General features: G+C 46.5%; 3 protein-coding genes across 3 annotated transcripts in view; 1 reads left to right on the forward strand and 2 right to left on the reverse strand.

Annotated features, from left to right (window-relative positions):
* Positions 1–49: 49 nt before the first annotated feature.
* Positions 50–13503, reverse strand: LOC130532548 (rap guanine nucleotide exchange factor 5-like). The gene is made up of 18 exons (XM_057045252.1): positions 13086–13503; positions 9930–10060; positions 9209–9309; positions 6730–6808; positions 6452–6596; positions 6271–6368; positions 4931–4961; positions 4707–4785; positions 3972–4121; positions 3729–3826; positions 3523–3645; positions 3243–3436; positions 2958–3048; positions 2817–2867; positions 2584–2671; positions 2444–2508; positions 2306–2360; positions 50–2201 (listed from the first exon to the last, which is right to left on the reverse strand). Exons 1-18 carry the CDS (start codon positions 13263–13265, stop codon positions 2083–2085), a joined length of 1878 nt encoding a protein of 625 aa, XP_056901232.1. The 5' UTR covers positions 13266–13503; the 3' UTR covers positions 50–2082.
* A 2270-nt stretch (positions 13504–15773) lies between these two features.
* si:ch211-254p10.2 (solute carrier family 40 member 1) lies at positions 15774–20325 on the reverse strand. Its single transcript, XM_057045254.1, has 9 exons — positions 19724–20325; positions 19579–19646; positions 19307–19466; positions 19079–19194; positions 18766–18892; positions 18395–18661; positions 17586–18257; positions 16649–17192; positions 15774–16033 (listed from the first exon to the last, which is right to left on the reverse strand). Exons 1-8 carry the CDS (start codon positions 19824–19826, stop codon positions 16933–16935), a joined length of 1773 nt encoding a protein of 590 aa, XP_056901234.1. The 5' UTR covers positions 19827–20325; the 3' UTR covers positions 15774–16033; positions 16649–16932.
* A 2461-nt stretch (positions 20326–22786) lies between these two features.
* Positions 22787–23592, forward strand: part of fhod3b (formin homology 2 domain containing 3b) — a 56212-nt gene continuing 55406 nt past the window's right edge. The window contains 1 exon segment of the mRNA XM_057044885.1: positions 22787–23307. Within this exon segment, the coding sequence (XP_056900865.1) occupies positions 23143–23307 (165 nt within the window). The 5' untranslated portion in view covers positions 22787–23142.

Raw genomic sequence — 23592 nt, forward strand, 5'->3', positions numbered from 1 at the left:
TGTCAAACAAAGAAATAGTTTGGAAAGAAATACAAATCTTAACCCAGACTTCTTGGAACAAACTTTATACAGTATATACATTATAATTATATAAGTACATTCTACACAACAGGCATGACACTCCAAACCAGATGGTGAGAAAACTGAAATGATTTCATCTCCAACTTTTCACGACCCCTCTATAAAACAGCCTAATCTTGTACTGATTAGAGCATTTTAGAGAGTAAATACTGTATCTTCTGTAATGCTGCAGTGCTGTTCATGATCAAATGGCTTGATTTTACTCTTTTTTTAATTTTTTTTACCATAAGGTGCCCTAGTTTTGGACTTTAATATTGGCCTAAAGTGTGAGGATGGAAAAGATTTGTTGCAGTCTTTGATGTAATGAAGCAGTATATTATATCAGCATGTTGCTGGTCGCCACTGGATCTCACACCACTTTACTTTAAACCACCCAGCCCTCTTTTCTGAGCGGGCCCTGTAATATCCTGCCTGATATCCTGCCTATTAGTTATAACAATCAGTTATTAGTTAGAACTTGTTATGGTTCTGCACCAATGCTGAACATTTCACACACAGAGAAAAGACAAAACTTTCTTTTTCAGTCTCAACTGAACAAAGCCACAATGGTTACAGTTAAAGGTTGAACGATACAAACCTCTACACAGATTACGCTGCAGTATGACACGTAATGAAAGCATGATAATAACTGTTGGCTTCGTTGATGGTTCATCTGACAAATATCTGTGGGCTGCAACGTGGTGTGCAGAGGAGGACTGAAGTGCTCTTTGGTTAAATCTGATCAATCACTTGCTTGACAACCACAATCACTGAATCTAAAAATAGATGTCTACCATTAAGGGCATCTGGAGATCAATTTAACTGATGTGGTTTGTGCGGTTATTGGCTCTGAACCATTTATGTCAATTATAATGATAGTAGCTGTAATTTGTCTTGCAGGACCCCCCCTCCGGTTTGTATAATGTTGACTATATATTTGATTTGGAAGAATACAAACACGTTACGCCTATTCGCCACAAGGGGGCACCGTCGAGTCCTCACAGCTGTTCAACTAAAGAAAGGATAAAATGATACACACCAGATATTCCAGTTGAAGTTCTTAAATGAGTAAATAGTGTAATTCATTAAGAGCAAAGTGATTTAAGGATGATGAGTGGAAATTCATCGACCCACCGAGGACTGGATTCAGAATAACGCTCAAAACGAAAGAGGGAAACAGAGATCACGTGGTAACGTGATACGTTAACCAGCCTCTGGAACTTTCCCCAGGATAACCTGTAATGTGCCGTCCGTGGTCTCTAGTATGCTCGACAGCGTCTGGACAGGCTTCTGACGCAGCCACAGATGGTCTCCTGGGGCGCCTGCTCCCAGACTGGATTAGGGAATCAGCTCAGTCAGTCGGTGCCAGGAGGTGGATGCTGGGAAACACGATGTCCCAGAGGTGGTTGAATGGATTCAGGATAGCATTAATGCCTTCAACATCCAGGAGCTGCTGACACACTCCAGACACATGAGACCAGGCAGGGTCATGGTCCAGTAGGACCCCAGGTCCACTGCTTAGGCATCTACACTGACAGTGGCTGTAGTACTGGGAAACCTCTGTGGGCTGCAGGAGCCCCCTTATTCTACTACTAATCTCAGGAAAAATGTAAAACTAGCCAAGAAAGGATGAACCCGCTCTTTAGTGGAGCTTGTCTTGCCTCTTCTCCCCACATGGAACTGTCCTATTTGCACAACAGCAGGTGAAATTGATGCATTATTGCTTCCTAACTGGACAGGCTGAGACCCCTGAAATGTGGCTGACTTGGACTCGGACCTACTTGGAGTTACTGTTTTGTGCAGTACAATAAATGCCGGATGTGTAACTTTGTCATCCTAAAGCTGTTGCTGGTGTTCTTTGTTTTCTTGCTAACAGCTGTAACTGTCCTGGAGCTACTAATGTTTGTGCGTTTGTCCCCATTTGCTGCCGACAGGGTCTTGGCCTGTGGTGTCCAAGTCCTGAGAGACAGATGAGACTGAAAGCTTCTCCCCTGGCTGACAGAGTGCAGTAAGGTCAGTCCTTTAAGTACGAGGTTCCAGCCTGTGCGACAGTTCAAACAGGGTCTGCTGATTGTCAATAACGTGAAGGTAATCGATGTGAGCACGCGCCTCTGAGCTGCTCTTCTGGATGATGCCATTTCCTGGAGGGGAAGGAAACTTCTTTATCACTCAAAGAACAGATGTGTGTCATACAATGACAGATTTTATATCAAATCGGAATAGTAATAACAATTTGTGGACTGACCCATGTGATCTCTCTGACACTGCCGGAGGAATCGCACCGCGTCTGCTATCATATGCTGGATATAAAGATGGACAGGCTTCATTAATAAATACAACTTTTCTCCCCGTTAAAATAATATAAATCACTTTAAAAAGTCACCAGCTTTTCAAAATTGACAAGGTTGTCATGAAAGGTCTTGTTTCCCTCGTGAATAAAGGTGATGTCTGCAACAGAAACACATTGTTAGCTTAAGCGGATGCGTCAGAGCTCCGAGAACACGCAGCTCAACTCCAACACACCTTTGAGCAGCAGTGGAAGAAAAGGAATCTTTGGTGCCTTCATCTTCTTAAAGGAGTCTCTGTAGGCTTTGTGATTCAGCGACGGATCCTGCGAATTTTCAAATCAAACGAGAGCAGATCTCTAGAGGGGTTCAGGAACGCGAGCATGGTTTGTCAGCGTTGCACTCAGGTGAGACACCTGTTTCTCCTTGTTTTATTGCAATCTCACACAAAGGTTAGAATGTCTCACTTACTGTGATGGCCTCCAGTTCAGAAAAGAGCTTTTTGAATTTCCCAGGAATTTTCTGTGAAAATTAAAGTTACATTTCTTTAGCAATGATGAGTGTTAGCTGTCCGAGTATTCCAAACTGTGACAAAAAAAAGGGTATCTGTACCTCCCAAGTCTGACTCAGGCGGCTGATGGCTGCAGTGTTCAGGCCCATAATAATGGCAAAAAAACAGTTGAGGTTCTTCTGAGCTTTACAGCTATTAAAAAATAATAAAAAATATTGAAGTAAATCCATGAACAGTAAATTCTGATGGCATGCAGTTCGTCATTTCACCGCTAGATGGTGTGACATACCCATTTAAATTTAATAATCTCAAACAGAACAGGCAAAATGTAGCTCACGAGCGTACATGTGATCGTGTGCGTGTACATCTGAATGTGATCTACTAACTGTGCTGCAATCTTGATGAACTTTTTGATGAGTCGGACCCTTTTGCAGAGCAGCGGGCACAGCAGCACCTCGGTCATCACCCACAACTGGACCTCATTGCAGCGCTGCAGCAGCAGCTCCAGCCCAACGGTGCGGCTGCTGCTGCTGCTGCTGCTGCTGCTGTGGCGGCTAAAGGTGAAGTAGACGAGGTCTTGCTGCACGAATCAAGGCAAGCACAATCAGGAGATGGATATTCCCACCAGAGGCACCAAAATAATTCCAACGAGTTGAAGGGACCAACCTCGTGGACTGAGTGAAAGATGGCCCAGTCCAGCTGGGTGAGGGCGACAGCCACGTCCCACGTGTTCAAAGTGAGCATGCGCGCTGTTCTCTGGTGCAGCTCTGAGTTGTCTGTGAATGGGTTCTGAAGAGGAAAGATGATAGCATGTTGCACCGTGGATCCTGATGTCACCTAGTTAGTTTTTGGGGTGACGGCGGCTTTAATACCAAGATTTCCCCCAGGTCCTTCTTGCAGACGTGCAGTCTCCCTATCGGACGGAGGCAATCGGAGAAGATTCTATCCTGAGGCTGCAGGAGAAGCCGACCTGCAGGGGAGCAAAGCACATCAGAGCAGAGAATATTGAAGCATGTTCTGGGGCGTGTGCACACGGCCTGAGATCAGGCCAGCAGGGTACAGTTGCTCAACAGAAGCAGAGGTGGTGCTGTGCTGAGGATTGTGGGTATTTTCACCTCCGGGGTATGTGACGGCCACAAGTAGCAGGTCCCCCTGTGGAACATCCATCCGCTCCGCCACCGCCTGCAGCAGCTCCTGCGCCGTCACCCCAGCGTGGACCCTCATGCTGAGGAACGAGTCCATGGTGATGTAAACATGGCAGAGCGCTGTGAAACAAACGACACCATGTTTGCGGGGTCCGGGGCGCGGACTCTAGACCCTCTCCTCCTGTGATGGATTTACTGCCCAGCTCAGATTAAAGTCAGCTTCCCACAGTTTAGTGCACATTTCCCTGGACGGCTTCATTGAGTCACTCTTGGCTCCCTGAAGCTGCAGGAAATGGAGCAGGATATCAGAGGCTGGCCTTTACCCATAATGTGACCTTGAGCAGAGGAACCGCTCAGCAATCAGTGGCACCCACGGTGACCACCACTCCTCCGTGGATTTAGAGGTGAAAGGTCATTGGAACAATTTTCTGAAGGTGCTTTAAACGATTCCTCTCTGCGGGTGATCGTCTGTGAGACCGTGCGGAGAGTTTGATATTAAGAGCGATAACAGAGGACATTCCCTTTATAAGGACTAAGAACTGATCCTCAAATAGACTTTTTATAGCTCATAACTCAGAAATTCTTCTTCCATTCCTTCTATTTCTCTCCCTGGAATGTTCCCCATTGTTCCCTTCCAGAAACACGTTCTCTCTTTTTGGAAGCAACGCATGAGGGGAGGAATGTGGAAGAGCGGCGCGTCTTTACCTTCCTTGTTCTCTCTCAACAGGCCTCTGGACTGCAGCCCATTGTCTCTCAGGCTCAGCTGGTGGAAAAGCGCTTTGCTCTAAAACAGAGAGGAAACACGTTCACCTTGACACACATTTATTCTGTCTGAGAACGTCACGAAGTGTGTGTCTGAAGCAGGAAATGTGAACACAATGACGCAGGGCCTGCTCGCTTCGGCTCCCGGCGATGCAAAGTTCACTCACCTTTCTTTGAGGGGAATATTCGTCTGTCGTGCTGCAAGAGGAAGAAATAAATCAATAGAATGCACCAGCAGGTGGCTTCTCCAGTAAAACTGAGCTTCAGTGTCTTTGCGTTATCGAATTAGAAGAATGAAAGCACTTCTCGGCTATTTTCGAGTCCTTATTTCCTGCCTGTCCTTTCCTTTAATCATCCGGCCACAGGCCCAGACTGATGGACAGATACCCGCATGTCCATAATGATCCCTCAGCTTTTACTGGGCTCTGCATCACAATAGGCATGTTGGCACAAAGCCTGCCCTCAGGGATCATCCCGGCGCTCGCCAGCAGCCTTTCTGCGCTAATGAAAAGCCCGATTCCTTCTGCCGTGTCAGAACACAGCTTGTGATCCGAAACACGCTGTCAAAGGAAAAAAATCTGCTCATCGCAGATGATAATAAACTGGGATCCGGGGAATGTGACGGGTTTGATCTTAGCTCGTTGGTGGTGAGTCCTCCACACAAAGTGACATTTCTCAGATCCCCTCAGAGTAGTCAGCCCCCAGCCCCCCCCCCCCCCCCCCCCCAGCTCCCCCCCCCCCCCCCACAGGAGGACCATGAACGGCTCATAAAGAGCAGCCTATATCAGGGAGTCACGCGCCTTTACGGAGCAGATCTTCTCTTTGGTTGGAAGGAACATCCTCAGGGTAAGGATCCGATTAGAGGGCGGGGCTGTGGGCGTGACCGGGTTGGGCGGGGCTGTGGGCGTGGCTGGTGGGCGTGGCAGTGGGTGCAGTCAGAGAGGGGAAGCAGCATGAAACATTTTAATAGCTCCTTCATTTGATGGCTGCTGAGCGGTGACACATCTCAAAGGGCTTTAGAAGGGGAAAATATTACTATTGTGTTTTTAAGTTCTCAGTTTTGCAAACTGAACTGAAGACTGTTTTCCATGATAAAACCGACTGGAACAACCTTCAGATGCACACACGGGACGAGTCCAGCCTTCATTCTCGGCTGTATTTGACACTGACGTGCTTCTGTTTTTTGTTTCCCAGGACTTCGAGATTAAAAGAGTCATGCATTCATAGTTCATTGCGTAACACACAGTACAGTAACCCCCCCCCCCCCCCCACACCCCCCCACACCCCCTCCACCCCTAGAACAGTGATTCCTCTTCAACCTCTGAATAGATTCATTGATAAGGACGGAACAGAAAAGAAGTTCTGTCTCTGTGTCTGCGCTCTTTCGGACCTTCAAAGGTCATACTTCCTGAGCCCAAATCGATAAATCCTGTCGTATCAATCATTTATCTTTGGAATCATCCACGCATCAGGCGACTGGTGTTGACAACACTGCGCAGTCACTCACTGTCGGCGATGCAGCATGTAAAGTCTCTGCAGCTCCCTCACGTCCTTTTCCAGGGCCGGGTGCTCATAAAGGTCATCCAACACGTAACTGCACAGAGTCTGACAGGAGACATCGATTTTCACTCCTCGCTTCGTGCGTTCAGCGTCCGAATTTTGGGGGGGCGCGACGCCGCGTCTCTCACCTTCATGAAGTGTTTGACACGCTCGTCGTCGCGCAGGAAGTCGTTGCACAGCTCCATCCATTGTGACACCAGGAACAGGACCTTCCTTTTCCTCTCCAGAGCCTCCCTCCCATCCTCCTTCACCCTGCAGCGCTTGGTACAGTAGGTGGATTCGGGGTTAAGGCTTGGACATTGGATTTGCTGATGAAAATGGAGCATAAATGAAATAGACGCTGATGCTGATCGCAGGAAATGGAGTGCTGGGAGAGATTAAACATTATTTCCGTTTGTAAGGATATTGTCCCAGGAGGGCTTGACACAAATCACCGGTGGACATGAAAACAGGGTAGGTAAGGAGAAAGTCATCCAGGAGTGTGTCTGCAAGAGAGAAGTTTCAGTAAAAAGTAAGAAAAGGGTGAGACATCAATCACATGGAGAAATAGGCATTTTTAAAGCTCCATGAATGCAGTTTTTACTGTGCTTTAATGTTAATCAGAAAGCTCATTATTATAAAAGTAGGATTTTAACCCCCCCCCCCCACACACACACACACACACACACCCCACCCCCCACAGGCTGTGTCCGTATAGTCAGAGCAGTTATGGTTTGTGTCATTTGACCTTTGGTCTTACAGACAGAAAATCTATCTGAAGCTATTTTCATCATCATGAACATGATGTTGACAAAGAGCCTTTCTGATCATCCATCTGCTCCATCTCCATCATTCTGCTGTGTTTACTGTAGAGTAAATAATGCAAGTAACGCATGACAGTAATGCACACAGCGACTTTAGAATTTATTTTAAAAAGTGAGAGAAGACTCTGGGACACACTGCCTGGCCACAAGTGAAGAGCTTTACAAATCTTATTAAGACCAAACGCCTCTCATCCCCTCTCACACCCAGAATTGTAAATTGTCTGATTTAATTTCACACTGACTTCCTCGGGCCTTTGTGTGTGTGTGTGTGTGTGTGTGTGTGTGTGTGTGTGTTCTGGTCCACAGGACATCATTATGTTAATCCATGCAGAGCAGCTGTGGATGCATCACTTACTGCCTATGAGAGGTTGGACATGTGTAACCCCCCCCCCCCCCCGACCATAAAATACAGGAGCACACAATAATAGACGTCAGCTTAACCACACACACACACACACACACACACACACACACACACACACACGCACGCACGCACGCACGCAACCCGCACTAGCTAAACTGCAGTACTTTCTGGTGAGTAAATGCTAACAAACTGGGCTTTGCGCTGCCAGTCAGAAAACAGTAAATATTTAATGATGCTGCCCACTGTATTTATTCTGAACAGTTTAGCAGAAACAGCAGCACAGAGCACATTTCTGTTCTGTAGTACTGTTCTGGGGAAGAACTGTGCAGTCCTCCTGCAGTTTCCTCAGCTGTCATCGGGATCACATCAGAAATTGTCTGGTCCTTTCAAGAGGAAATTCATAAACAGTTTGATGGATTTAGGAGCTCCCTAATCTACTTTGAAATCAATAAACCTGCCAATGCCCCTTAAAAATAATCAATGCCTTTGACTCCAGGATGGTAATGCGTTACTTAATGGCTCTGGACCCATCACAAATCCTTTTTTCCTTAAATTCTGGCATTCTTTAATAAAAACGGCATATTCTGCATTTACTGACCTCCAATGATATGATTTATTTCCCATCTTCTGGCTCATTTAAGGAGCTCCACTCCTGGAGCAGCCTGTGATGTTATAGCACAACTCTGGGCGTGAATTTAGTGTGTAGATTACAGACGGGAGCAGCGCTAATATGATGAGCCTGAGCTCTTTCTAATGTCATCAGCACAGCATCAATAACCTGCTGCAATAATTAGTCATGATGCTGCACATCCTGTCAAACCCATCCCAGAGGAGCGAGAACAATTAAGGGCAGCTAGAAACACGTCTGTTCCCTGAATTCACGAGTCGGGAAGTCCAATGATCCTATTTACAAGAGGTTGAACCAGCTCTTTCCCCCTGAAGTACCGCTCACCTCGCGCTCTGATCCACGGCTCCCCCATGGACGACTCCGCTCAATACGCTCATAAAAACATGAACTAATGCTGAATGATGCGTCATCAGCGTCGCCCCACAGGATTTAATAGATCAAAAATACAGATGCAAGGATGCCGTGGGGGCATCTTAACCACTCTTTCTCCACTCTGCCTGGATATGAAACTCCCATGCTGATTCAAACTGAATAGTTTCTCTTTAAACTTGGAATTTGGACTATGGAATATGATTGTCATTGAAGCGTGGCTCCATTTAGAGACCATCTGAACAGTTCCATCCTTTTCTCTCTCTGCTGGCACGTTTGTGCTGCCCACCACTATCATCTGTCATCAAAGCACTGGTTGTTGCTCAAAAACAGAGTCTCCTCCGCCTTAGTGACACTGTCTCGTGTACCTGCGAGGATGAGAGGAAACTGTTGATTTGTTGCCAGTGTCGGCCTGGACTGAGTGTCATGCTCTAGAAAGATGTGGGTAAGGACTGTCAGAAGCCTTCAAAAGGACTCAGTTGCTTTGTGAATGACAGCAGATAATTGCATATAATTTGTTATTATGCCCAGAGGGGAGCGACGTTCTGCCAGAGATGGGTGGGGAGCTGAGCAAAACTGAAAACCAAGGCACTCCTGTGTTTATCTGCTGATTTCTGGGCAAACAATCCCCCCATTTTTGCATTTTTTGCTATAAAAACGCCCTCATTCACACAGCAACAGTAATGAGAGGAGGTGCAGAGGTGAAAGTAAGCGTGCCCACCTGACTCGTTGCCATGGGTCGTCCCCTGATCCTCCTCCAACGTCAGGTCATCAAGCAAGTGTTCCAGGATCTTCTCTGGAGTCCCCGACACCACCACGAACCTGTCGGACACAGCAGAGTCAGTGGAAGAGTCCTCCTCGATGGAGGACAGAGAGCGGCTGCTGCTCCACTCCTCCTCTCCCTCCGTCCCCTCGTCGTCTATGTAGCGGAAATAGGGGACGTCAAACGTGGGCATGGTCAGCGGCTCTGCCGGGCTGATGCTGTCGCTCCCGCTGTCCTCGGAGCCCTCCTCCTCGTCCTCATCCTCCTCCTGCTCCACCAGGGCAGCGTGCAGCAGCCTTCCCTCCTCCCGTCGCAGAATCTGGGGCTGTGGCCGAGACCCCATCCCTTCAGAGTCCCCAACGTTGCCGTGGTTACTGCCGCTTGCCCCCTTACATGATATCCTCCTCTATCTGGAGTCCAGTGCTGCCCGTTACTCTGAGGTATCCTGGTGCGACCACGGCAATGACCAGTGACTTGAGTGGGGAATCAGCCAGCAGAGCTCTGCCTCACGGTCCCGCGCCGCTCGCTTATTTACTGAAGTCATCTATATGTTGAGGATTCATGATGTCAGCATGCCGGCGAGAGTGCGTGTGCTTGCCGTGTGAGTGAGTGAGAGCGCTAATATACAGATTGCGAGAGAGGGAGGGGATCTAGGACGGAAGGGAGCGCACAGGCTTACCTCCTGTCCCTCGCCTCCTCCCTCTCTGCTCCACTCGATGCAGCGGGGGTCGGCTGCTCTGATGACATTCTCTGGAGGACCAGAACGCTGTGGCCCCTCTCCCTCAGACACACACGGATCACCTCGTCACTCTGGGGGGGTGATGAGAGAGAAGGAGAGAGAGAGAGGAGGGAGAGAGAGGCAGTGTTATCACCAAGGAGATTCCCCCTGAATTTTGCTCCACTCACACAAATCACCACTGATTTCCATCATAATGCGCTGTCAAAGTCTGCACTGTAAATGAAAGACAATTTCTACATATCATTATTAAGCCCTTATCACTGGAGCCCATTCAGGGGATTAGCATAAAAGACTCATGCTAATTTTAATTACCATCTTTATGCAGAGCCTATTAAATTATGGGTGGCGCTCAGAGAGTCTATTTTCGAGCCGCCGCAGAGTCAAACTCACATCAAAGCTGTGGTTTAGTGGTTTGGAGACTCAGTTTAGGCTTTTCACATGGATGCACTTTGTCTTGTGATGACCATGAGATAGGGAGAGAACCACTTTGTTTGTTGGAAACTGTCATAAGCCAAATGAAACAGGACATACTTTTTCTCCTTAGGTGGGATCTTCAGCTACATTAACAGCAGCTTAAAACAGATGTGGTGCACATTTATATACAGATAAAATCGTGCCTAAATACATTTCAGTAAAAATTAAGCCACAGGAGTACAAATGTGTCTGTTTTTCTTTTAGCGCTCTCTGTGTAAAGATGGAAGCTGCATGACAAAGGAGAGTGGATCAGAGATATTGGTGTTAATGAGGAGTTCACTATAGCACCCGTATCCTGGATTGTGTGCTTGTCCGACCCCTGCCCCCTCCTCAGCCAGCCATCAGTGCAGCCCAAAACCTCTCTGCATGCAATTAAGCAGGCGCACAGACTAGAAGTGGCTGCGCTTTTCTGGCCTAATTGCCTTTTTTGCAGACAAGGATGCAAAGACTTTACAGTTAGACTGGACCACCAGGCCTGGGACATAGGAGACACATCACACACAGACCGGTTAGCTGCAGCAACACAACATGCAAATCCATCCAGCAGTAATGTTACCTAGCTTGGCTGTCACATTAATAAACGGCAGAGATGTTTTCCAAACCTCAGGGAGGACCATTAATGGCCATGTTTACTGTCAGCTCCTTCAGCGCTCCGACTCAGGATGCTGAAATTGACACTTGTCTCATCAGGCTGTGCCAGATGCATAAAAATGTAGTTTTGTTTTTACCATGATAGCAGCATGATCAATACATAACTAATTAGGTTCCTCAATTTAAACAGGACAATTTTTTCCTCACGATGAATAATTGATGGTGCCATGGCTGCTGCCAGCCAGTACTTTGTAGTTATGACAACAAAATCAGAGGTTCAGGAACTTATTCTTCTAAGGAGATGTTGTCCGGGTGTCTCAGAATTCCCTCTTTAGCCTGGAGGTCAACATGCACACCTTCTGCAGGAGATTAAACAGCGCTTGTCAGGCCTGTGGACAGAGCTCTGTCCCTCTCAGTGGTTTATACTGTATTGCGTTCTGCATGCCTGCTCTTGCAGAATGTCCGGCATGCATGTGTGCAACACTCAACAGGAGCTGGGAAGTGTCGCCCGTGACACCGTGGGGACCTGGTCCAATTCTACCAGTAAAGAAAACTGTGGCTAAGAGAAGAGGAAGAAGAGGCCTGGATCTGTGATGCTTTCAGGGGTCTCTGTGAAACACGGTTCATTGTCTTCCGCAGTAGCTTAATGGCTTCCGATGCACCTCTGCTGCATTTCTGGTTTAATGCATGAAACCAATGCATCCAATCGTGTTACTATAACATGGATTTGCACATGGCGATCATTTATGAAATGTATTTGTCCCCTTCATGCAGGCAGCTCAATGTTCTGAGAAGATTCAGAAAGCAAAGAGGATGACAACCATGGACCTACCCATAAATAAAGGAAAATAACTTAAATGTAAGGCGAGTGCATAACAGTCACGATCTACCCCAACTGAATGTCAGCACTTTTATGATGTTATTCTCTGCTTCCATTAGCGGTCATTTCACAGCACTTTGAAGCTATCTGTGCGAGCCATGTATAATTCATCATGCATATTGTGGCCTCATTGGGTTACTTTAATCCATTGTATAATGCAGAATCACTGCTAGATAATCTCCCTCATTCCTCATATTTGTAGATCATGTAAAGTGCGAGGTCGGCCTTTCCTGACCGCTGAGGTTAGGATTACATGAATGACACATGCGCCATTAATACGTTACTCTGAAATATGCAATCTTACACTAAAAGTGCACCGTTCTTTTTGTTTTTTGTGAAAGCAGAAGAGAGTTATTATGTCACAGCTGTGATAACATTTGATACTGTAGATGAGGGCTCAAATAACCGCCCGAGAGGTGATCTAGCTTTACGTTTTTGGCAAAGGTCAGGCGTCAGGATGCTGGAATCCACCCTAAAGCCACAGCGTCCCGGCCTGGCAGCGTCTGACCCTCTTGCGTCAACTTTTCCTCCCATTGTTCAGCTGAGCACACAGAGACGAATGACAGGATGGGAGGCACCGTGCCCACCCTGGGGTCGACCAATGGAGCGCCTGCTTCACAGCGAACACGCAGGTGATGTAATGTTTTGAGAAAGTTGGAGCACGTATTCAGGATTAGCAGAGCAGCGGTGGTTGAAGCCAACAATAGACTGTGGCTGTAAATATCTGATGCTGATTTAATGATGGCAGTGGATGTATGGCGTGCATTTATTAGCATCTTAATGCAAACAGCCCTGATGTTATATGTTGATCAGCTTCACCCGATGCTCAGTTATTATGCCCAGAGGGGCGCGATGTTCTGGCAGAACGAAATTTCTCTGTTTTTGATACAAATGAGACATTCCAAGTGTCAGCGATCATCTTTAGAAAAAAACAGCCGCTCCGTCAAATGTATGGGGCCAAACTTAATCTGTTTCGATGGAAGAACGCGCGAAATTCAAGAAATCACAGCGGTTATTCGGAGGAAAACTCAACAATCCACAAAATTATAAGGAGTCGCAATCCACCAGACACCCCATCCTTTGATTTATCAGTGTTCTCTCAATGTTTGGAGCTTTTGAGGATAAAATGAGTGAGAGATTCACGGACTCACCTCTGATGGCCTCTCTGGGCCTTTGCTGTGGTTCTGCAGGAAGCGGCAGCCGTCCTTGGCCAGCCTCTGGACCATCTCCAGCCTGGACAGGTCCTCCTTATCATGAAGGATGCACATGCTCCTCTGCTGCAGCGCCGGGGGCACAGAGAACATGTATCTGAGGCCACAGTCCCATGACATCGCTGCTGGTACCGCTCACGCTGATCCAACAGGCAACACGTGTTCTTCAGGCAGTTCTCAGAGCGTTCCGTGCAGACCAGCCTGGACTCCAGGTTCTCCTCTGTGTTTAACTTTACTGAGAGTGAATGACAGATTCCCTCTCTGTGTCCTCCCCTCGCCTTTAACCGCTCGGGGAGGGGAGAGAGAGTTACGGCTACGGTGAGTTCAGGAAACATCTGGTGAGCTAGACAGACCCAAAAAGGAAGTTTTGAGAACTCCAGAAAGCGGGAGAACGTCAGGGTTCAGGAATGGGCAGGGTGGGTTTGGAAGGTCGAACACTTGTTAGGGTTGAGAAGTGTCAAGTGTGTGAGGAAGTACACAAGGTCCTTAACACGAGTGCTGAATGATAAGTACCTGTTCTGCTGTCTCGCACGACTGAACACGCTGATTAATGTCAAATAGAACACTGAAAGGATTTATTCAGAACCTGCAAACACAATAATAAAGTGCAGACTCTCCTACCATCATGGAGCTCGGTGTGTTTACAGAAGTGTGAGACAATTGTGGTCTCTTGTTCCATCCCGATGAAGCAAGGACGTTAACCCGCTTAATTTATCGTTGCATCTTTTTCTGCTCCGTCAGCAGCGGCGCGGCGCTGGACTGGATCCGCGCACGGCCACTCGCCGATGACGCCATGCAAACCGCTGACGCCGCAACGCGGCAGGGACAGAGGAGGTTCCACCTTCAGATGTTCTTTAGATCCCATCAGTTCCCATTTCAGACAAATATTCAGCCCCACTGAAACCAACAAGTCAGCCTTAATTCTAACTCGTTTTATGGAATTGATTTGATCGGAAGCTCGCAGATCGGGAGTTCTAGCATTGGGTCAGCAGCCTTGGTCAAGATTGTGAACCCTGATGAGCAAACAAACCCTGGAAAATGCTTCCCGGAGCCTCCAGAATCAGAAAAGCTCAATTACTGCAGTATAAATGAAAAGGAGACCACATCAATTATGCAACAGTGTATGTTTCTTTCTTTAGGTAGCCAGTGTTTACACATCATTTCCCATGAAGAGTGGAACGAAGGGCATTAGAGGGAGTGTGTATCTAAAAACAAGCATCTCTCCCTTTCTGTTTGTTCCTGGTGGGACAAAGCAATCAGGACGACTCGGTCCCAACTCTGCCACCACTGACCCAGTTTCTGGGGTAAAACGAGCTTCAAAGCACAAACGCCTGAGGCCAGACTTGTTAGTGAGCTCCACGTATGTTTTAGTGGCGTCTTTAACCAGGGACCGCCGTGGCGGCCATGCGAGGAAGACTAGAGCTGTCGGCCTGCGGCTGTGCAGGAGTGCAAACATGATGAAATCCTGCTGAGCCCGTTAGGGAATCACCGTGCAAGGTTTAAAAAACGTGCCCACTGCACGGATGCTGCTGCTTTATGATAATAGCCAAGGATGACTTCATTTATCATTAAAATTTAATGTTTTGGGAAAGCAAGACTCTCCCAGACAATAGTATTATAGAACCTGAATGAGACATGATTCTAAAAAAACTGTTCAATAATGTAAAATCCCATCCTTTATTTAAGTTTATGAAGATATCATTAATATTTTCAGACACAACAGTGGTGGAATGGTTTAAAATATAATTTCTCTTTATGTGTTGTAATGCTAAAGAATGCTAATAACTGGATTAAAAAGGGTAATCATTCTTAGTTGTGGTTTAGGTGTCATGAGGTGTTTTAGCATTAATAATCATGCATTGGTTTATACATTGTGTATATTTCTACCTGTTTCTACTTGATGACCATCAGGTCCTCCAGACTATGAAGTCCTTTGTAGTCCTGGCAGTGCAGCAGAATAAAGACCCTCTCATTACAAAGCAGGTCTAGTCTGGAATCATCACAAGGCTATATGCTAATAGGATCATTATCTGAGGATGTTCACCTGCAGCCTGTGAAGAAGCAGTCTAATTTAACTCTGAGGTGCTGTGTGGCCTGCTTTCCCACCCACATTTTTCTTCAGCAGTCCTGCCTGCTGTGTTTATGTGTGTGTGTGTGTGTGTATGTGTGTGTGTGTGTGTGCATTTTACCTGCAAAGCGAGGTCATTTTTCGAAGTAAAAAACCATTTGTCTGATCCTCACAGCCCTGGTGGTTCGAGGGTTAAAACTTGATTTTACATTTAGGGTTGGGGCTCGAGATTTGTTGTGACAGGTACTGGGGCTGAAGAATGTCTATGAGCATCATAAAGATAGACAAACAAACCTGTGTGTGCTTTTGATAGTAATGACAAAGACCCAAAGACCTCTTCTCTTGATGTGTCATTGACTGTTGACGTGAAACTGCCATCTACCGGCCACTATTGGCAATTACATATAAAGTGGAAATTAATGTATAGTAATGTATAGTAATATTAGCTCCGCAGAGTTCTTTTGACAGCTGTTTAGATGACTTACTAATTCATTATGCTATGAATCTAAGCTCCACATGGACAGCTAATTTCATATATTGAACATTTACAGATGACAACATTCTCCTCAGTCATCTTTATTTTCATAGTTATCAGTCTGTAAAATGAGGACAAGATACATCACTGAAAAGTCACAAGAAAATTGTACAAATATATAGAGTGTTGCTGGTTGTGTGACTAGAGTTTGACCTTTAATTGTGTTTGAACTGTACATGAAGGATTTATGAAAAACACGACAGTAGCTGAGAGTACTTCTCAAGGCACATTCCCATTAGTGTTCTTGTTCTTGGTTGAGGTAAGGTCATGTTTAATTCTTGAGAACTAGAAAAGAATGAAGCAAAGTATATCATACAAAACATCTGGCATCCACTGAGTTCAAAACATGTCACAAAAAGAAAGTTGCTTTTGTCTCTTTTCCTATAAAACTATTGATATCACTCTTAATACTCGGAGGAAAGAAAGTTTCGTAACTAGGTTTATTTATGTAAGTTCACAAGCGGTTAGAATAAAATACTTCCTACGGAGTTCATGGCATGATATGGTTTTTCTAGCCAGGGTTACATGCACAGAAAGGTAAATATTTGCTTGATTCATCCACAGAGAAACAAACCAGGATAAGGAAATACTTTCACTTCTGTCCATTAAAAGGGGGGGCTGCCTTTCTCTGACAATCTTACATCAAGTTCCCTTTATGTTCCTTTCAGGACAACCTGGAATATTTCCAAGTGGACGGATCAGTAACAGCGACGCGACATGTGAAAGTATGGTCTCATCTTGTTTGTATTTCATTCATGCAACACCATTTCTGAGAAAACCCTCTCCAATCAACAAGCTGTGTGGGGTAACAGACTTGGTTGTGAGTTATCCTACAGGGTTTGCAAAAAGCATGCTCTGGTGCGCTCATAACAGTTGTATTAAGGTATTAAGGGATTTCACCTGCATGCACCACTGGATTTGAATTGATAGCCACCTGGGAGAACGTGTCCCCCATTCTACCTCGCCTGGGTTCCTGTTTGCTACTCTGGGACATGGCCCTGCAGGCAGAAGGAAAACTCTGAAACAGGCTGTGTTTTGCTGAAATGAATGGCTAAACTGGGAGTGGACTATGGCAATATGATTGCTGAAGGAAAGAGGGGGGCAGACATTCATTTCACAGGTGCAGAGTGGAATCAGCGCTGATCAGCATCTCAGTCCTGGGTGTGTGGGCCGCGCCCGCTCCCTTATGTGTTGTGGCGGCGTTTTTTCTTGGCTTTGTGCGCATATAGGAAATACATGGTGTGACCGGTGGTGATGAATAGCACAGAAATGATAACTAGGATGCCAAAGTGCTGCGGCTGAGGAGCCGAGATCACCATGATGAAATGAAGCAGGTCCATCAGGTAATTCATAGAGCTCTGCACCCCGTTCACCACGCCCCTCTCCGATTCACAGATGCTCTCCTGCAGGAGCTGCGTGACGGTCAGGTCGAAAGACCACAGACCTAAAACACAGGTTAAGTTTAAAAGTTGCCCTAGATAGTGGGGTGATTACAAAGCTCATAGATTATAACCAAAATAATCAGAATAATACTATTCTGTTTAATTCTATCAATTTAATTGACGTTTTAGTTCTTTAATGGGGTCTTAATTATATAAAAAAGTACAATTTAATTTTTTGAATTATTGCCAGTTAATAACTGCAAGAGAACAATTCATTGTGGAATACTTTGTACACACTGCCATCTAGTGGACACACTCTGTAATTACATTTCCGGCAGCAATTTCAGATTGTTTTAAATAACAAAATAGGATATGGTATTTGTTACAGTCTCTATAAATCCTTTAATTTTTTATGTAAAGCTTTGATGACCATTGCTGCAACTTTGACGACTCACCAATCCGCGCAGTGATGACGCCCAGGAACAGCAGGATGATGGAGATGTAAGACTCTGGCACTGTATCAGAGGGCACGTTGTCAAAAAGCAAAGTGTTGTTGGTCCAATGGATCGAGGAGCGGTCAGGCAGGAGTGGCTGATTGCTGCCTCCTCTCAGAGGATAAGCGTGTTTTTTCCTTTGGCTGACTATGTCTCCAAGCTCAGGAGAAGAGGAGTTGATGAAGGGCACGAGGAGGCTGAGATCCATGGGACTTCCAGGAGCGAACACAGAGCACACGCACAGCAGCAGGCAGCCCAGATGGAGGCAGCTTGAGATGATGCCTGTGTTAACCAGGCCGTATGACTTCCTGAGTCTGGTGAACATCACCGTGCCCATCAGCCCTGTGATAGCTGATACACCCATTAGCAGACTGAGGAGCGAGCCGCTTATGCCCTGAGTATAAGCATAGCCCGTGGTGATGCAGTCAAAGCCCAGGACTGTGGTGTAGAGGAAGGCCAGACCCATCCCTGCCAGGAAGACGGGCTGGCGATAGTAGGCCTTCCACCCATCTTTACAGGTGCTCACCAGCCAGCGGAACCTCCGGAAACACAGAGGCAGGTTGGTGATTTCTTTGAGATGCAGGCTCGTGTCGCAGTTACCTTCTGTCAGAGGTTCAGCTTGTGTGGTGTTACCTTCATCTGATAAGAATAAGACATCATTTTAGTCCAGCAGTTTATAGAAGTAGCGCTTAATATTGAGTGGCATCTTCGTCATGGTTTGTCCAGCCAGCATACGTGTGATGACCTATGTCCCAACTTGTTAAATAAACTGATACCTTGTGGCCACCTCCTCTCCATCCTCTGCTCACACACAGGGTTCTGCTCCTCCTCCTCCACGGGCGGCTTGATCGAAAGTGCCGGGACAATACGATAAACCCGTGACAGGAAGAAGAACTCCACAATGAGAGACACAAGGTTCCAGCCCAGAATGAAGCCACAGCCCACCACGTTAGAGGCCAGGGTCATGACCTGTCCCACCGCTAGTGGGGCTAGAATGTTAGTCACCTGATCTATCCGCCTCATGGTGGCATTCATACCTTTTGTTAAAATAGTAGTAATAAAAAAACAACAGGGGGGTTAGTGTGCTTCCATAAGATGATTTTTAGAAAGAGAAGCCGACACCAATACCAGATCTCCTTACCAGCTAGGTGGCCTCGGTTGTATCCTGTTATAACCACAATCCAGTCCCTCTGAATGGCAATGGTCAGTGCTGTGCTTGCAAGGTTTGCTACATCTGCCAGGACGATCACCACCGTATAACAAACCACCTTGTGTAAGTTTTGCGATGCAACATGTTACTATGACAGCAGAGTAGCCACAAGCTCAGAAGCAAAAACAACAGGGACACAGGAGAAAGAGAACAACAGCAGCTAAAACTGTGCATTTCAACGTTGTTCACGGGTCAGTGTGGCACCGAGTGATGAAACGTGGCCGTTAGGGAAGGGTGTACTCACAGTGAGCCATCCATCCCAGATCTGCTCAATCCTCTGCTTATATAAGAAGACCAACATGAGCACAATGCTGCACACTGTCACTGAGATGTTCTGGATGAAAAGAGATGCGTGTGCAACTAAAAGAAGGAAGAAGGAGTACATAACTCAGGAGGAGACAGAGGCACCAAGAGACCCATTTACACTCGTGCTGTGCAATTTTTGAAATCAGAGCGAAACCATTACGTGTACCTTTGTTCCTGGGATTGCGGTCAACCCAGTCGCCAATCAAAGCCCCAAGGAGGAGCACCGAGCCGGCGACCACCAACCCAAACACGGCAGTCAAGAGCAGGTTACGTCCGTACAACTCAATCAGGAACACAGAGATGGCAAAGTGCCACATACGGTCACCCTGTTACACACAAACGTGCTGTAATCGCCGCTGAGCGTCTTCCCTCCTCCCGCCTTGATTTTATTTAAACGTGCGTCTCCTGGAATCTGATGGTTTGGAGAGTCTTTCTTACCCACATGGACAACGCTCCACTGACATAGATGAGAAACTTGGGACCCTTGAGGTAGATAAGAGCTGGACCTTGTGAGGAGACGCATGGGACTGAAATGAGGGCGTGGACGCCACCAATTCTACATGGCGCTAAGATACCTGTTTACCTGTAATACTCCGAGATTTTCTATCCCTCGTCTCCCTGTTGCTGTCGGACTCGAACTCGACCACAACCCCCCCGCACTGGGAGGCATCTGCTCGCCGGGACATCGCCTGCGGGATCAGAGGTCAAACAGCTACTGAACTTGTCGCACCCCTGGCCCATTGTTGACAGTACAGTGCGGGTCACGGCATCATCAGGAACCAATAAAGTTACCTTTTATCAGGGTGCAACGATAGTTAGGCTATTTCTGCTTACTAGCTGACTTAAACAGCAAAACCTACCACAGCCTGTTCAGCATTTAGACACGATAACAGATGGAACAGGACCTAAATGATGTTGATGTTAAAAATGCGAGCAATAGAAAAGTGTAGCTGCAGTGACAATAAGACTGAAAAGTCTAAAAACGCCGACAGGTAAGTGGAAACAAAGTCACTCACCTTTGTTCTGGTGTGTAAACTGGTCCTCGCTGTCGTCGATCTCACGGTGCGGCTTCTTCCATGTACCTTACACTGGCCTGCTCGTGTTTCCTGAGAGGTGGAATTCAAGCTGTAGTACTTTCAAAGGCTTAATAACATCACGGCGCTCAAGTGCACCATTGTATGAAATTGCCAGAAAAGCAGAACAGGCAGGGTGACAACAAAAGCAGCCAGCATATTCCAAAGCACGTGACCCTGGGGGGACAATATCACTGCCCTCCCGCACCACAAAAAAAAAAAAAAAAAAGGACCAGCGCGTAACTCAGGAACCACACGTGTGCACGGTCATGTGTGCACGCTCAGGTACACGAGCAACTGCCCCCGCTGTTGACGTGTCAAAAAAGGTTGCATAAAGGGCATCTCATGCAGCAGTGCGTCACCTGTGGCGGGTGAGGGTGGCTCACGCACAGCCCTTCATGTGGACCAAATACGCCGACATTATCTTACACTCATTATTTATTTACTATTTATTTTATAGTCCTTAATGGCCCGCAGAAAAGTTTTCCTCCACTGAATTTTTAATACAAAAGAGACGAAAAAAAGGTCTCGGAACGTAACTATTTTTATGTAAATGAGGAATAAAAATGAATACAGGTCTGAAATTGCTCTCTACAGAAAGAGAAAAATGATGTGTCAAACACGGCAATTGTTTGTCTTTAATAACAGATTCACAAAAATTGTGGCCAGAGTTGCATTTACAGCCTGTTTACGTGTAAATTTGGGTTTTGCCTCCTTCAAAAGTCTGACAATGTGTCCTCGGCCTCAGCAGGAGACGCAGGACTCAAAGACAGCTGGCAGGAAGAGACACATCCACCAAGGTCACAAAGGAGAAAGTGAGCATCTTTTTTATTCTCTTCCAACCACATCCATCAGATTGTTTCATTTAGTGATCAAAATCCGGGTCTTGTCTCGTCCGTAGTAGTCTTTGGCCTCGGCTGGGAGCATACGTGAGGTGGAAGTCACCAGAAAGACGGAGGGCCTGCCTGGAGATGTTTGGTCTGCTGCAGCTGGAAACAGAGTGTTAAGATGATCGAGATTAAGATAAGTTTGGCGCGTCAATAAAAGCTCGCCGCCAATATTGGAAGGCAGAATAATGTGATTTTGTTTCAAGTTATGATGATTAACACTCCAAATCCCCTCCCGGAGAAACTGTGCCTGAGTCAGAGAGATCTGAGTCAGAGAGGTGCTTCGAGGCTGTGGAGACTGAACGATGATCAGCATTGGTGCGTTTCACTGCCTTTTAAACAGGATTAGAGATTTTCTTTTTAGGGAGACATACATCGACCTTTTCCATGTTGAGTGTCAGATGTTCTAAATGGCTTCAGGAATAAAAACGAATCATTTTTCCACCCATTTGTTTTATACACAGGCAGTCTATAGTGCATTCCTGGAGACCCCAAACTTTTGTGACCAAATTAAATTATGCCTGCAGATGAAATGTAAATACAGATGTATGGGAGTATACCTAATCCTCCCTAACTTTTCCAGCAGATCTGGATATAATTAGGTATGAATTCCCTGCCTGAACTGTGTAAATAGCTGAATATGGAAAAAGTGCAGCAAAGCGTGAAAGCATCCTTGCCTCTTCAGATGGAGGAGCCCCCAGACATGTCCCAGTCCCAGGCCTAACAGGACAGCACGTACTGTCCCCCCCTCCACTTTTTTGTCTCTTTAAACTGTGACTGCTTATTTACTGTCTAATTTGTACATCTTGTACTCCTCCTAGGTTACAAACTGCACAATTTGTTTGTGTCCTGGCTAATAATTGGAGGACCAGGAGCCCGCAGGGCTCCTCGTGGTCTTCTGGTTCCCAATCAAAAAAGGGAAAATATACTTTCACAACAATTCTCGCCAGTTAATTGTATAATGGTCAACTCATGAACACGAGCAACATTTGATTAATCAGAAATGCACACATGACTGAATAGATCAGACAGGCTTCAGTAGATTCCACCTTGGAAAAAAGCATTTCTGAAACAACAGAGGAGCTGTAACCTAAACACCCACACATTCCAGCAAACCTCCCCGACACGTGGTTACATTTGCAGAAGACACCAAGCTCTAAACTTTTGTACCCTCAATCCAAACAAACTGCAAACAAAACTGAAAATTACCCCCCCCAAAAAAGCTGTTAAACATAACATAGCAACAACAAACCTTACACAAGAGAGAAATTCCAAACTGCCGGGTGACATTGTTTTATTCAACGCAATTGTCCACCAAAGCAGACCCCACATGGCTCCGTGAACTCCCAAAACAACAGATCACTTAAAATAAACCACCACCTGGCTCGGTTTGGTAAAGGCTCTGTCACCAGGATGGGTTGATAATGGGCAGCATTTTGGTGCAGATCATAATGTACAAATTGCTGCGAATTGTTGTGACAACAGCAGGACAAAGAATCTGAGATGTAACCACCGAATATAAAAGTTTTACGAGACATCCTGACGCCACCGATTAAGTCCCACTGCGGGATTATAATAAACATTATCCACGAAAGGCTGAGTCACTGCACTTCTCTCTCCGGCCACTAGGCGTCGCAGCTGCGTGCGCAGTAGTCGCACCGTGGTCCGGCGTGCTGGGGTCTGGCTGCGGCGTCCCCTGCTTCAGGAGAGAGCCGCGTATCCAAGTGTTGCAGTACTCTCTGCAGTTGCTCCTCAGCGCATCAGACACCCGCAATGTCCTCGGACGTGGCCGCCCGGCTCATTCCCACGCCGCTCTGACTGGAGGTATCCCGGATCTTCTGAGGTGGTGCGTTCACTGTCCGGACTCACTTCGCCGCCGCGTGAAACGAATGGAGACGGTCCAAGACTAATAGGATTTTTTGCTACTGCAGAGGACCTGTTCTCTGCCCGGGGGGGCTGCCTGCCTGCCTGCCTGCCTGTCGGAGGCTGCGGCGGTGCATCCGCCGTTTTCCTGATCCAAACTCGCCTTGCATGGATGCACCATGGCCACGTTTGTGTGTAGGGTCCAGTTCCTGGATGATACCGATCCATTCAACAGCACCAATTTCCCCGAGCCCACCAGACCGCCTCTGTACACATTCAGGGAAGATATTCCTCTGATCAATCAAATAGCTGGAGTCCACCGGCTGCTGAAAGCTCCTCACAGGGTTTGTGACACTGTTTATTCTGCTTTTTGTTTAGGTTTCTGTGTTTCTAGTAAAGAATTAACGTCACAATTGATCTGAATGATTAACCGGGGCGTGTTGAAGGGGTAACTACCAAACAAACCCACTGGACCATGAGATGGGCCATACTTACTGCAGTTTGTTGATGATGCTGATGGAGCGGCGTCATAAACTGACAAGTTAACTGTTTCAGCAAAATGCAGCCACAGTCTGACCTTGAAGGTTGTTTTCATTCAATAAACAGTACAGGGGTGCACATATGCATTA

The sequence above is a fragment of the Takifugu flavidus genome, chromosome 10, assembly GCF_003711565.1.
Source record: "Takifugu flavidus isolate HTHZ2018 chromosome 10, ASM371156v2, whole genome shotgun sequence".
NCBI lineage: Eukaryota > Metazoa > Chordata > Actinopteri > Tetraodontiformes > Tetraodontidae > Takifugu > Takifugu flavidus.

Excerpts from the sequence above, each read along its gene's own strand:
- LOC130532548 (XM_057045252.1), bottom strand. The coding sequence starts at position 13,265 with ATGTCATGGGACTGTGGCCTCAGATACATGTTCTCTGTGCCCCCGGCG. Across the intron at positions 4,962-6,270 it reads TACATGCTGCATCGCCGACA|CACGACAGACGAATATTCCC; the intron begins GTGAGTGACTGC and ends TTCCTCTTGCAG. Across the intron at positions 3,049-3,242 it reads TTCATCAAGATTGCAGCACA|CTGTAAAGCTCAGAAGAACC; the intron begins GTTAGTAGATCA and ends ATTTTTTAATAG.
- si:ch211-254p10.2 (XM_057045254.1), bottom strand. The coding sequence starts at position 19,826 with ATGTCCCGGCGAGCAGATGCCTCCCAGTGCGGGGGGGTTGTGGTCGAG. Across the intron at positions 19,195-19,306 it reads CCGCAATCCCAGGAACAAAG|TTGCACACGCATCTCTTTTC; the intron begins GTACACGTAATG and ends TCCTTCTTTTAG. Across the intron at positions 18,662-18,765 it reads CAACCGAGGCCACCTAGCTG|GTATGAATGCCACCATGAGG; the intron begins GTAAGGAGATCT and ends TTTTAACAAAAG.